This window comes from Nerophis lumbriciformis, linkage group LG27 (genome assembly GCF_033978685.3).
Source record: "Nerophis lumbriciformis linkage group LG27, RoL_Nlum_v2.1, whole genome shotgun sequence".
Lineage (NCBI taxonomy): Eukaryota > Metazoa > Chordata > Actinopteri > Syngnathiformes > Syngnathidae > Nerophis > Nerophis lumbriciformis.
This window is the reverse complement of record NC_084574.2, coordinates 37,162,811-37,177,933: the sequence shown is the minus strand read 5'-3', so window position 1 is coordinate 37,177,933 and position 15,123 is coordinate 37,162,811. Positions and strand designations below refer to the sequence as shown.

Genomic DNA, 15,123 nt, shown 5'->3' with positions numbered 1-15,123 from the left:
AATCTTAATTTTGTATCACAGAGTCAATGATTTATGGTCAAACAGTTGCTTAAACCTGTGGTGTCTCTACAGAGACCTTTTTCTTGATGACTGACCCAATTCTTAACGAATTTTGCTCAAAGTTGACACATTTACGCTTACAAGTCCCCTAAAAGTGTGTACCAAATTTCGCGCTCATTCGGCTAAAAGACCTAAAGTTGCAGTGGGTGTTGTAGAGCACTTTGAGCAATGTAAGACATTTCAAATTGTTTTGACTTACAGAAGCAAACTTTGGGGTTTTAATAACAATGTCATCGTATAATAGCACAGGGCACACATCAGGGTGCATGTTTTGTAAAAAGAATCACCGTTTGTGTGTAGCAGTTAAGGAGTTACCTTAGCCTTACATGGATGTCTCAATTTGGAAGGTTAATTTAGCCATTTTTCCCAATTTTTTTTCGTTTCATATGCATAACCCTAATTAGAAAAAGGTGAATACGTACACATTTCTGAAAACCTGTTATTTTTTTTGCTGAATACGTCTTTTAAACATAATCTTAATTTTGTATCACAGAGTCAATGATTTATGGCCAAACAGTTGCTTAAACCTGTGGTGTCTCTACCAAGACCTTTTTCTTGATGACTGACCCATTTTTCCACCAATCTTGCTCAAAGTTGACACATTTACGCTTGCCGGTCCCCTAAAAGTGTGTACCAAATTTTGCGCTGATTCGGCTAAACGACCTAAAGTTACAGTGGGTGTTGTAGAGCGCTTTGAGCAATGTAAGACATTTCAAATTGGTTTGACATACAGGAGCAAACTTTGGGGTTTTAATAACAATGTCATCGTATAATAGCACAGGGCACACATCAGGGTGCATGTTTTGTAAAAAGAATCACCCGTTTGTGTGTAGCAGTTAAGGAGTTACCTTAGCCTTACATGGATGTCTCAATTTGGAAGGTTAATTTGGCCATTTTCCCCCATTTTTTCCCATTTCGTATGCATAACCTTAATTAGAAAATGTGAATATGTCCAAATTTCTGAAAATCGGTTCTTTTTTTTTTCTGAATAAGACTTGTAAACATAATCTTAATTTTGTATCACAGAGTCAATGATTTATGGTCAAACAGTTGCTTAAACCTGTGGTGTCTCTACAGAGACCTTTTTCTTGATGACTGACCCATTTTTCAACCAATTTTGCTCAAAGTTGACACATTTACGCTTACCAGTCCCCTAAAAGTGTGTACCAAATTTCGCGCTGATTCGGCTAAACGACCTAAAGTTACAGTGGGTGTTGTAGAGCGCTTTGAATAATCTAAGACATTTCAATTTTTTGGGATTTACGGGGGCGAACTTTGGGGTTTTAATAACCATGTCATCGTATAATAGCACAGGGCACACATCAGGGTGCATGTTTTGTAAAAAGAATCACCTTTTTGTGTGTAGCAGTTAAGGAGTTACCTTAGCCTTACATGGATGTCTCAATTTGGAAGGTTAATTTGGCCATTTCCCCCCATTTTTTTTCGTTTCATATGCATAACCCTAATTAGAAAAAAGTGAATATGTCCACATTTCTAAAAACCTGTTCTTTTTTTGTTGAATAAGTCTTGTAAACATAATCTTAATTTTGTATCACAGAGTCAATGATTTATGGCCAAACAGTTGCTTAAACCGGTGGTGTCTCTACCAAGACCTTTTTCTTGATGACTGACCCATTTTTCCACCAATCTTGCTCAAAGTTGACACATTTACGCTTGCCAGTCCCCTTAAAGTGTGTACCAAATTTCGCGCTGATTCGGCTAAACGACATAAAGTTACAGTGGGTGTTGTAGAGCGCTTTGAGTAATCTAAGACATTTCAATTTTTTGGGATTTACGGGGGCGAACTTTGGGGTTTAATAACAATGTCATCGTATAATAGCACAGGGCACACATCAGGGTGCATGTTTTGTAAAAAGAATCACCGTTTGTGTGTAGCAGTTAAGGAGTTACCTTAGCCTTACATGGATGTCTCAATTTGGAAGCTTAATTTGGCCATTTTCCCCCATTTTCTTTCGTTTCATATGCAAAACCCTATTTAGAAAAAGGTGAATACGTCCAAATTTCTGAAAACCTCTTCTTTTTTTTGCTGAATACGTCTTGTAAACGTAATCTTAATTTTGTATAACAGAGTCAATGATTTATGGTCAAACAGTTGCTTAAACCTGTGGTGTCTCTACAGAGACCTTTTTCTTGATGACTGACCCATTTTTCAAACAATTTTGCTCAAAGTTGACACATTTACGCTTACCAGTCCCCTAAAAGTGTGTACCAAATTTCGCGCTGATTCGGCTAAATGACCTAAAGTTACAGTGGGTGTTGTAGAGCGCTTTGAGTAATCTAAGACATTTCAATTTTTTGGGATTTACGGGGGCGAACTTTGGGGTTTTAATAACAATGTCATCGTATAATAGCACAGGGCACACATCAGAGTGCATGTTTTGTAAAAAGAATCACCCTTTTGTGTGTAGCAGTTAAGGAGTTATCTTAGCCTTACATGGATGTCTCAATTTTGAAGGTTAATTTGGCCATTTTCCCCCATTTTTTTTTGTTTCATATGCATAACCCTAATTAGAAAAAAGTGAATACGTCCAAATTTCTGAAAACCTGTTCTTTTTTTGGCTGAATACGTCTAGTAAACATAATCTTAATTTTGTATCACAGAGTCAATGATTTATGGCCAAACAGTTGCTTAAACCGGTGATGTCTCTACCAAGACCTTTTTCTTGATGACTGACCCATTTTTCCACCAATCTTGCTCAAAGTTGACACATTTACGCTTGCCGGTCCCCTAAAAGTGTGTACCAAATTTTGCGCTGATTCGGCTAAACGACCTAAAGTTACAGTGGGTGTTGTAGAGCGCTTTGAGCAATGTAAGACATTTCAAATTGGTTTGACATACAGGAGCAAACTTTGGGGTTTTAATAACAATGTCATCGTATAATAGCACAGGGCACACATCAGGGTGCATGTTTTGTAAAAAGAATCACCCGTTTGTGTGTAGCAGTTAAGGAGTTACCTTAGCCTTACATGGATGTCTCAATTTGGAAGGTTAATTTGGCCATTTTCCCCCATTTTTTCCCATTTCGTATGCATAACCTTAATTAGAAAATGTGAATATGTCCAAATTTCTGAAAATCGGTTCTTTTTTTTTTCTGAATAAGACTTGTAAACATAATCTTAATTTTGTATCACAGAGTCAATGATTTATGGTCAAACAGTTGCTTAAACCTGTGGTGTCTCTACAGAGACCTTTTTCTTGATGACTGACCCATTTTTCAACCAATTTTGCTCAAAGTTGACACATTTACGCTTACCAGTCCCCTAAAAGTGTGTACCAAATTTCGCGCTGATTCGGCTAAACGACCTAAAGTTACAGTGGGTGTTGTAGAGCGCTTTGAATAATCTAAGACATTTCAATTTTTTGGGATTTACGGGGGCGAACTTTGGGGTTTTAATAACCATGTCATCGTATAATAGCACAGGGCACACATCAGGGTGCATGTTTTGTAAAAAGAATCACCTTTTTGTGTGTAGCAGTTAAGGAGTTACCTTAGCCTTACATGGATGTCTCAATTTGGAAGGTTAATTTGGCCATTTCCCCCCATTTTTTTTCGTTTCATATGCATAACCCTAATTAGAAAAAAGTGAATATGTCCACATTTCTAAAAACCTGTTCTTTTTTTGTTGAATAAGTCTTGTAAACATAATCTTAATTTTGTATCACAGAGTCAATGATTTATGGCCAAACAGTTGCTTAAACCGGTGGTGTCTCTACCAAGACCTTTTTCTTGATGACTGACCCATTTTTCCACCAATCTTGCTCAAAGTTGACACATTTACGCTTGCCAGTCCCCTTAAAGTGTGTACCAAATTTCGCGCTGATTCGGCTAAACGACATAAAGTTACAGTGGGTGTTGTAGAGCGCTTTGAGTAATCTAAGACATTTCAATTTTTTGGGATTTACGGGGGCGAACTTTGGGGTTTAATAACAATGTCATCGTATAATAGCACAGGGCACACATCAGGGTGCATGTTTTGTAAAAAGAATCACCGTTTGTGTGTAGCAGTTAAGGAGTTACCTTAGCCTTACATGGATGTCTCAATTTGGAAGCTTAATTTGGCCATTTTCCCCCATTTTCTTTCGTTTCATATGCAAAACCCTATTTAGAAAAAGGTGAATACGTCCAAATTTCTGAAAACCTCTTCTTTTTTTTTGCTGAATACGTCTTGTAAACGTAATCTTAATTTTGTATCACAGAGTCAATGATTTATGGTCAAACAGTTGCTTAAACCGGTGGTGTCTTTACAGAGACCTTTTTCTTGATGACTGACCCATTTTACAAACAATATTGCTCAAAGTTGACACATTTACGCTTGCCGGTCCCCTAAAAGTGTGTACCAAATTTTGCGCTGATTCGGCTAAACGACCTAAAGTTACAGTGGGTGTTGTAGAGCGCTTTGAGCAATGTAAGACATTTCAAATTGGTTTGACATACAGGAGCAAACTTTGGGGTTTTAATAACAATGTCATCGTATAATAGCACAGGGCACACATCAGGGTGCATGTTTTGTAAAAAGAATCACCCGTTTGTGTGTAGCAGTTAAGGAGTTACCTTAGTCTTACATGGATGTCTCAATTTGGAAGGTTAATTTGGCCATTTTCCCCCATTTTTTCCCATTTCGTATGCATAACCTTAATTAGAAAATGTGAATATGTCCAAATTTCTGAAAATCGGTTCTTTTTTTTTTCTGAATAAGACTTGTAAACATAATCTTAATTTTGTATCACAGAGTCAATGATTTATGGTCAAACAGTTGCTTAAACCTGTGGTGTCTCTACAGAGACCTTTTTCTTGATGACTGACCCATTTTTCAACCAATTTTGCTCAAAGTTGACACATTTACGCTTACCAGTCCCCTAAAAGTGTGTACCAAATTTCGCGCTGATTCGGCTAAACGACCTAAAGTTACAGTGGGTGTTGTAGAGCGCTTTGAATAATCTAAGACATTTCAATTTTTTGGGATTTACGGGGGCGAACTTTGGGGTTTTAATAACAATGTCATCGTATAATAGCACAGGGCACACATCAGGGTGCATGTTTTGTAAAAATAATCACCCTTTTGTGTGTAGCAGTTAAGGAGTTACCTTAGCCTTACATGGATGTCTCAATTTGGAAGGTTAATTTGGCCATTTTCCCCCATTTTGTTCGTTTCATATGCATAACCCTAATTAGAAAAAGGTGAATATGTCCAAATTTATGAAAACCTTTCTTTTTGCTGAATACGTCTTGTAAACATAATCTTAATTTTGTATCACGTAGTCAATGATTTATGGCCAAACAGTTGCTTAAACCTGTGGTGTCTCTACCAAGACATTTTTCTTGATGACTGACCCATTTTTCAACCAATTTTGCTCAAAGTTGACACATTTACGCCTACCAGTCCCCTAAAAGTGTGTACCAAATTACGCGCTGATTCGGCTAAACGACCTAAAGTTACAGTGGGTGTTGTAGAGCGCTTTGAGTAATCTAAGACATTTCAATTTTTGGGGATTTACGGGGGCGAACTTTGGGGTTTAATAACAATGTCATCGTATAATAGCACAGGGCACACATCAGGGTGCATGTTTTGTAAAAAGAATCACCTTTTTGTGTGTAGCAGTTAAGGAGTTACCTTAGCCTTACATGGATGTCTCAATTTGGAAGGTTAATTTGGCCATTTTCCCCCATTTTTTTCGTTTCATATGCATAACCCTAATTAGAAAAAGGTGAATACGTCCAAATTTCTGAAAACCTGTTCTTTTTTTTGCTGAATACGTCTTGTAAACATAATCTTAATTTTGTATCACAGAGTCAATGATTTGTGGCCAAACAGATGCTTAAACCTGTGGTGTCTCTACCAAGACCTTTTTCTTGATGACTGACCCATTTTTCCACCAATCTTGCTCAAAGTTGACACATTTACGCTTGCCAGTCCCCTAAAAGTGTGTACCAAATTTCGCGCTCATTCGGCTAAACGACCTAAAGTTGCAGTGGGTGTTGTAGAGCGCTTTGAGCAATGTAAGACATTTCAAATTGGTTTGACATACAGGAGCAAACTTTGGGGTTTTAATAACAATGTCATCGTATAATAGCACAGGGCACACATCAGGGTGCATGTTTTGTAAAAAGAATCACTAGTTTGTGTAGCAGTTAAGGAGTTACCTTAGCCTTACATGGATGTCTCAATTTGGAAGGTTAATTTGGCCATTTTCCCCCATTTTTTTTTGTTTCATATGCATAACCCTAATTAGAAAAAGGTGAATACGACCAAATTTCTGAAAACCTGTTTTTTTTTTTGCTCAATACGTCTTGTAAACATAATCTTAATTTTGTATCACAGAGTCACTGATTTATGGTCAAACAGTTGAATAAACCTGTGGTGTCTCTACAGAGACCTTTTTCTTGATGACTGACCCATTTTTCAACCAATTTTGCTCAAAGTTGACACATTTACGCTTACCAGTCCCCTAAAAGTGTGTACCAAATTTTGTGCTGATTCAGCTAAACGACCTAAAGTTACAGTGGGTGTTGTAGAGCGCTTTGAGTAATCTAAGACATTTCAATTTTTGGGGATTTACGGGGGCGAACTTTGGGGTTTTAATAACAATGTCATCGTATAATAGCACAGGGCACACATCAGGGTGCATGTTTTGTAAAAAGAATCACCCTTTTGTGTGTAGCAGTTAAGGAGTTACCTTAGCCTTACATGGATGTCTCAATTTGGAAGGTTTAATTAGCCATTTTTCCCAATTTTTTTTAGTCTCATATGCATAATCCTGATTAGAAAAAGGTGAATACGTCCAAATTTCTGAAAACATGTTCTTTTTTTTGCTGAATACGTCTTGTAAACATAATCTTAATTTTGTATCACAGAGTCAATGATTTATGGCCAAACAATTGCTTAAACTGCTGGTGTCTTTACAGAGACCTTTTTCTTGATGACTGACCCATTTTACAAACAATATTGCTCAAAGTTGACACATGTACGCTTACCAGTCCCCTAAAAGTGTGTACCAAATTTTGCGCTGATTCGGCTAAACGACCTAAAGTTACAGTGGGTGTTGTAGAGCGCTTTGAGCAATGTAAGACATTTCAAATTGGTTTGACTTATGGGGGCGAACTTTGGGGTTTTAATAACAATGTCATCGTATAATAGCACAGGGCACACATCAGGGTGCATGTTTTGTAAAAAGAATCACCCATTTGTGTGTAGCAGTTAAGGAGTTACCTTAGCCTTACATGGATGTCTCAATTTGGAAGGTTAATTTGGCCATTTTCCCCCATTTTTTTCCGTTTCATATGCAAAACCCTATTTAGAAAAAGGTGAATATGTCCAAATTTCTGAAAACCTGTTCTTTTTTTTGCTGAATACGTCTTGTAAACATAATCTTAATTTTGTATCACAGAGTCAATGATTTATGGCCAAACAGTTGCTTAAACTGCTGGTGTCTTTACAGAGACCTTTTTCTTGATGACTGACCCATTTTACAAACAATATTGCTCAAAGTTGACACATTTACGCCTACCAGTCCCCTAAAAGTGTGTACCAAATTTCGCGCTGATTCGGCTAAACGACCTAAAGTTACAGTGGGTGTTGTAGAGCGCTTTGAGCAATGTAAGACATTTCAAATTGGTTTGACTTATGGGGGCGAACTTTGGGGTTTTAATAACAATGTCATCGTATGATAGCACAGGGCACACATCAGGGTGCATGTTTTGTAAAAAGAATCACCCGTTTGTGTGTAGCAGTTAAGGAGTTACCTTAGCCTTACATGGATGTCTCAATTTGGAAGGTTCATTTGGCCATTTTTCCCCAATACCTGTTTTTTTGTTTGTTTCATATGCATAACCCTAATTAGAAAACGGTGAATATATCCACATTTTTGAAAACATGTTCTTTTTTTGCTGAATAAGACGTAATCTTAATTTTGTATCACAGAGTCAATGATTTATGGCCAAACAGTTGCTTAAACCGGTGATGTCTCTACCAAGACCTTTTTCTTGATGACTGACCCATTTTTCCACCAATCTTGCTCAAAGTTGACACATTTACGCTTGCCGGTCCCCTAAAAGTGTGTACCAAATTTTGCGCTGATTCGGCTAAACGACATAAAGTTACAGTGGGTGTTGTAGAGCGCTTTGAGCAATGTAAGACATTTCAAATTGGTTTGACATACAGGAGCAAACTTTGGGGTTTTAATAACAATGTCATCGTATAATCGCACAGGGCACACATCAGAGTGCATGTTTTGTAAAAAGAATCACCCGTTTGTGTGTAGCAGTTAAGGAGTTACCTTAGCCTTACATGGATGTCTCAATTTGGAAGGTTAATTTGGCCATTTTCCCCCATTTTTTCCCATTTCGTATGCATAACCTTAATTAGAAAATGTGAATATGTCCACATTTCTGAAAATCGGTTCTTTTTTTTTCTGAATAAGACTTGTAAACATAATCTTAATTTTGTATCACAGAGTCAATGATTTATGGCCAATCAGTTGCTTAAACCTGTGGTGTCTCTACAGAGACCTTTTTCTTGATGACTGACCCATTTTTCAACCAATTTTGCTCAAAGTTGACACATTTACGCCTACCAGTCCCCTAAAAGTGTGTACCAAATTTCGCGCTGATTCGGCTAAACGACCTAAAGTTACAGTGGGTGTTGTAGAGCGCTTTGAGTAATCTAAGACATTTCAATTTTTTGGGATTTACGGGGGCGAACTTTGGGTTTTAATAACAATGTCATCGTATAATAGCACAGGGCACACATCAGGGTGCATGTTTTGTAAAAAGAATCACCTTTTTGTGTGTAGCAGTTAAGGAGTTACCTTAGCCTTACATGGATGTCTCAATTTGGAAGGTTAATTTGGCCATTTTCCCCCATTTTTTTCCGTTTCATATGCATAACCCTAATTAGAAAAATGTGAATATATCCACTTTTTTTTTTTGCTGATTAAGACTTGTATATAATCTGAATTATGTATCAAATTAACAGAAAAATAGCAGTGATTTATTCCTCTCCACAAAGTCATGGATTTTCCCCCACTGAGTCGAGCGTCAACATGTAGAGTACAAGAGGCAGACGCATGAATGTGAACGTACGCACACTAGAGAGCAGTCTGTTCCCTCTTTCTGCAGTGGTTGTGATCCGCCGTCTCCATCTCACAGCCCCCTCCCGCTTACTGCCACTAAATACAGCAGCCAATGTCAAAGGATGGAGGATATGACGTCTGTACAAATGAACACCAAAAATAATATATATATATATATACATATATGTATATACCTCCAACGTCCTCGTGTACAACAAACATTTTGAATGTTTGTGCAAATCTCCCCTGAAGCCGGTGGATTACTCCATTTCAGTGATTCACGTCTGCATTTTGATGTGGATTGTTGTTGCTCTGCGTGCTGGATTCCATGAAAGCCCCCCCCACACACAAAAACCATTGAGAAGCAACAGGAGACTTTATATTTTTCTTTACTTTGATGGTACACAGATATAATAATATGAACGTGTACTAACTGATCAAAATGTGCGATTGAAAGCAAGGGGAGGGAACAATACTACCAGTGAACCAACACAGTGAATCATAAAGCAACACAATGTGAGATAAAAGAGAAATTTAGACAATGGCTATTACATTTGGGATGAGTTGCAAATGTGCCTTTCATTTTCTGCTTGTCTCTTTTTTTTTTTTGTGGTTTGTTTAAAGGACTGCGGAGGTATTGCACTCGAGTCAGCCAACACATTTCATTTCTGAGCAGCCTCTCTCACACACACACATGATTTCAATGTGAACAGCATGTATTTAAACATTTTGCTTCTTTCTTTTTTTCTTTTTTTTTTGGAGTTTACAAAAGAAATAGATTATTTTGAATCGGTTAAATCCACACTTGCACTTCTTTTTTTTAACATTTTTACACATACTTGTATCTTTACATTTGGAATCCAACTTAAATATTTTTGATATATATATATGTTAGATCCTTGTCAAATATCGTTTACCATATTACAAATGTTTTTTTTGTCCACAGTTTTAATTACATGTCCCGCAGCCGAAAGACACATTAAAGCTCAAATATCCACGAATCAGGGAAAAAATGTGCAGCTTGTAATGTATTCCTCTCAGTGACGCTGGTGCGTCAAGCCGTCCGCAAGTCAAGAGCCCGTTCTGCCTGGTACTGTCGCGTCGAGTGGGCAAAGATACAGCAGGAAATCCACAGCAAAATGGTCAGCTCCGTGAAGCAAACTTCCATATCACAGTGATATGCTGCGTAAGATGTGACCAAAATATACATTTAATCCTGCGTGCACTTATCCAAAAAGAACAGATTTACCACCAGGCCCGGGTCACACCTCACATTCCCGAGAAGGTTGCTGCTGGCAAGTACATGAGCCGTATTCATTGATGATCACCAGAGCTCCCTCGATATTGTTAGGCTTATAGTCAACGTAGTACTCCGGTGTAGAAATTGTAGCCATCTGCTGCATGCTTTGCTTCTGCTTCTGTTTGCGGCGCTGGCTGCTGAAACACTGCCTCAGCTGCCTTATTCCGGCCGGAAAGCACTTCCACGACACGTAGAGCATGAGCACGATGATGAGGAACGAGAAGATGAGGGCCATGGTGCCCGTCACCACCTTGTGGATCTGCATGGTGCTCTCCAGGTCGCCGTGGCCCACCGTGACAGTGAACGAACTGGTGACCACCTCGCCGCCCTCGCCCTCGTAAGGGTTGGGGGTGAAAGGGCCGAGGAACACGGAGCCGCCGTGAGCCAGATCCCTTGTGGAGGCGTACATGCCCGCTGAGGTAACTTCCAGAGGCGGGTCTTCACACAGCTGAAAAGCGTAGACGGCGTCCAAGACGTCCTCGCCTTGTGCTGTGTCCGGGCTCGAACACAAGAGCGAATTGTCCCGTTGCCCTCGAAAGGCACTCAACCACGAGGCCAAGGCACACACATTGCGGCTGCACTCCCAGTCGTTCCCTCCGAGGGTGATGCTGGTCAGGGAGGACCACGAGTCCAAAATGCGCTGGTCCATAGAAGTCAAGCGATTAGAGTCCAGCATCAATATCTTGAGGTTGGGCGCGCTCTCAAAAACATGTGGCTCCACGTACTCAATTTCATTGGCTGACAGGTCGATCTTCTCCAAGAAGTGCCACGTCCATTCCAGGGTGTTGACGACAATGGTCGCGCGGTTGTTGTGCATATACAGGGTACGTAAAGAGATCAGTCGGGGGAAGTGGGCGAGGTTGACTTTAACCAGCTCGTTGTGCTCAAGATGCAACTCTGACAACTTGAAGAGTCCGGCGAACGAGTTCCGTGCCAGACTCTGCAGTTGGTTGTATCCCAAGTCGAGAAACTGCATGCTCCGACAGTCTTGGAAAATCCTCACTGGCACGAATTTGAGAGCGTTGTAGCGCAAATGCAAATTGGTGAGCTTTCTAAGGCCATGGAACAAGTCAGGCTCCAGGGCCTGCAGCCTGTTGTACGAGAGGTCGAGGATGCGCAGGTTGGGGAGGGGCCTGAAGGTGCCGTTTGGCAGACTCTCAATCCGATTGCTGCTGAGGTCCAATTCCTTGACCCGCCTCAGCCGCTCGAATGCAGCCTCCTCCACAATGTCAATGTTGTTGTGATCCAGGTAGAGCCAGGTGAGCTGGGACAGGCCGGCCAGTTGGCCGTCACGTAACTCGGTCAGGTTGTTCTCCCTCATCGACAGGCCCAAGGCGCTGCTCAGGTTCTGGGGAATGTCCGTGAGGTTCAGCCCCTCACAGTACAGCAGCTTGCTGTCGCAGCGGCACAGCCTGGGACAAACCCCCTCCGCCGAGGGGACCATCCTCAGAAAAATGCCCAATGAACACAGTATCAACCCCGGGGGCTTCTTCACCGGCCACTTTAAGTACAGTCCAATTAAAAGGAAATCCATCAGCATGAATATCCAGGGATGCCACTGAGCAAATGTCCATTCACTCTGGATATTGTCTCCCCACTTCTCACATCATATGTCGCGCATCGCGCCTTGTTTCGTATTCAGTCGGATTAGTCGTTTTCATTTGGTCAACTAAGAAAATCCTGACGGAGGAAGTCTCTTATGATTCCGATCAAACGGTGGGAGGAGACATCAAAAAAAAAAAAATGTCCTCACGGATCGATCTTATCTGAGAAGATTCCGACTCACCCCCCCTTATCCGAAAGCTGACATTCAGCGTCTCGCTTTGTGCCCCGCGACACTAATTATGTGCGGGTCTAAAAAAGGACCCCACTGTGGCACCAATTCACCGCCACCCCCTCCCGTCTCTCCTTTCAGTGGACACCAGATCCTTGGCAGGCGTACAATGTCTTAGTTCTCCTCAAGTCAAAGAGGCGGAATCCAAGTGGGGAGACGGTGGAAAGCGCAAGTTCCCGCGGTCAGCATGCATGAGCTCCGTCTCTTCAGCTCCTCCGCAGTCCTCTGCTGCAATGATGGGGAGAGGAGAACATTTTTTTTTTTTTTTTTTTTCACAGGTATCTGTCTTTTTTTTTTTTTTTTCTTCCCCCCCCTTTCTCCTCCCCTTCTTGCTTAAGTTTCAGCGGAGCTGCCAGCGTATATCATCGCCCATCTCTGCGAGCAAACCACTAACTTGTGGGGTTCAGATCCCTCGAATCGGGCTTTAACAAAAGGATTAGGAAAAAGTCAACCCCTTTGGACAATATTCCATGTCATGTCAGTGGCTCATCTCCGGTTTAAAAAAAAAAAAAGAAAGAAAGAAGAAGAAGCCCTCTTGCATCCGCAGTTGGCTGGCGGGATTGGCTCCCTCTCTCCCGCCTCGCTGGCTGGCTCTCCCGGGCGATGTCTCGGCCGACTGGAAGCGGGTGCTGAAGGTTAGTGCTGGTGAAGACGGAGCGTGCGGTCCCCGGCAGCGGAGCGGCACACTGGCTGCACAAACGCCGACCGTTCACTGAGTGTCGTAAGCCGCTCACAATTCGGAGGCTTCTCTCTCTCCCCGGCTTGATCGCTCACTCACTTGGTCCACCTCCCCTCCTCCTCCTCCTCCCCTCGTTCTCTCTCCCTGGGCCTGGGACATTTGCATATTCACAATGGCCCGGGCTTAAACGGAGTGCGTTAATGAAACGCTCTCTCAATAATACATTTGGCCAAATAATGTCCCCCCCCCCCCTCCTTCTTCTTCTTCTTCCACCTGACCGTGAGAGAGCAGCTTTATGACTTCAGACTTGGAAAGTAACCTTCGTCCAGCCAATGGAACGCTAACCTTTTATGAGTTTCAGCGGAGACCAATCCCCCGTATTGATCAGATGCACGACATGCGTAGTTATAATCAACACAAGCCATATAGCGTTGGCCATTCCATCAAAGAAGCCCGCAGCCTTGTATTCCGTTGTCATGATCAATTATGTCCACAGCCTCCTCTCTGAATACTGATCTAAATGCTTGCCAGATAGTATTAGTTGGAAGCGAGATGCTTGTTCTCCGAAAAAAAAAAAAAAAAACCTCCACTCTGCTCTTGTTTGCGATTCTATGGGAGCACGTCCTCGGCTTGTCATCGTTGGCCGATCAATTAGGCGGTGATCAATGGCAAGGCCGGAAATGACTGCTATGACTTCATTTTCTTCACCCACTTGACCTTTCAGTTCATTTGGCTGAATTTGGCTTGTAAATGTAAATGTGTGTGTATATATGTATATGTATATGTAAATGTGTATATATGTGTGTGTATGTACGTTTGTATGTGTATGTCTATGTATATATATATATATGTATATGTGTATATAATGTATATATATATATATGTATATGTGTATATAATGTATATATATATATATGTATATGTGTATATATGTATATGTGTATATATGTATATATATATGTATATATATATATATATATATATATATATATATATATATATATATATATATATATATATATACATCCATCCATCCATTTGCTACCGCTTATTCCCTTCGGGGTCACGGGGGGTGCTGGAGCCTATCTCAGCTACAATCGGGCGGAAGGCGGGGTACACCCTGGACAAGTCGCCAGCTCATGGCAGGGCCAACACAGATAGACAGACAACATTCACACTCACATTCACACACTAGGGCCAATTTTTTAGTGTTGCCAATCAACCTATCCCCAGGTGCATGTCTTTGGAGGTGGGAGGAAGCCGGAGTACCCGGAGGGAACCCACGCAGTCACGGGGAGAACATGCAAACTCCACACAGAAAGATCCCGAGCCCGGGATTGAACCCAGGACTACTCAGGACCTTCATATTGTGAGGCAGACACACTAACTCCTGTGCCACCGTGCTGCCTATATATATATATATATATATATATATATATATATATATATATATATATATATATATATATATATATATATATATATATGTATATATATATATATATATATATTCCTCGCACACTAATTGACTTAAAGAGCCCACTTGCTGCATGTCACGTTATCGATGGTAAAATGCATTTTTAGACAATATGATTTGCCTGAGTGGCTAGGAGACGGTAGAATAAACTAGTAAGGACAAATAAAAAAAATAAAAAAATAAAAAATGTTATTTATTTTTTTTAACTTGGGACTTCCCGTGGGCCGGATTTTGGACGCTGGGGTGCCGTATCTGGCCCACGGGCCGTAGTTTGGGGGACCCCTGTTTTAAAGGTTCCAGGGTGAGATTACAGAAGAAGAAAAGAAATACATCGGCATATGTATGTATATATATATATATATATATATATATATATATATATATATATATATATATATATATAAATATATATATATATATATATATATACATACATATATATATATATATATATATATATATATATATATATATATATATATATATATATATATATATATATATATATTCTATAAGAACTAATCGATTAAATCGATTAAAATCGATTATAAAAATAGTTGCCGATTAATTTAGTCATCGATTCGTTGGAGCTATGCTATGTGCATTTTTTAAATAAACCTTTATTTATAAACTGCAACATGTACAAACAGCTGAGAAACAATAATCAAAATAAGTATGGTGC

General features: G+C 40.2%; 2 protein-coding genes across 3 annotated transcripts in view; one reads left to right on the top strand and one right to left on the bottom strand.

The window, feature by feature from the left end:
* The window catches only part of ctnna2 (catenin (cadherin-associated protein), alpha 2), a 974,853-nt gene that overhangs the window by 491,909 nt on the left and 467,821 nt on the right, over positions 1-15,123 (top strand). The window contains exon 1 of one of the 2 annotated variants that reach the window (XM_061988022.2): positions 12,756-12,920. The exons of the other annotated variant lie outside the window; for it this stretch is intronic. Coding sequence (XP_061844006.2) covers positions 12,756-12,920 — 165 coding nt within the window. Of the gene's footprint in view, positions 1-12,755; positions 12,921-15,123 lie in introns of those variants that run through there. 2 annotated transcript variants of the gene reach the window in all.
* On the bottom strand, positions 9,525-12,570 carry lrrtm1 (leucine rich repeat transmembrane neuronal 1). Its single transcript, XM_061988026.2, has one exon. The coding sequence runs from the start codon at positions 11,989-11,991 to the stop codon at positions 10,414-10,416; it is 1,578 nt and encodes a 525-aa protein (XP_061844010.2). The 5' UTR covers positions 11,992-12,570; the 3' UTR covers positions 9,525-10,413.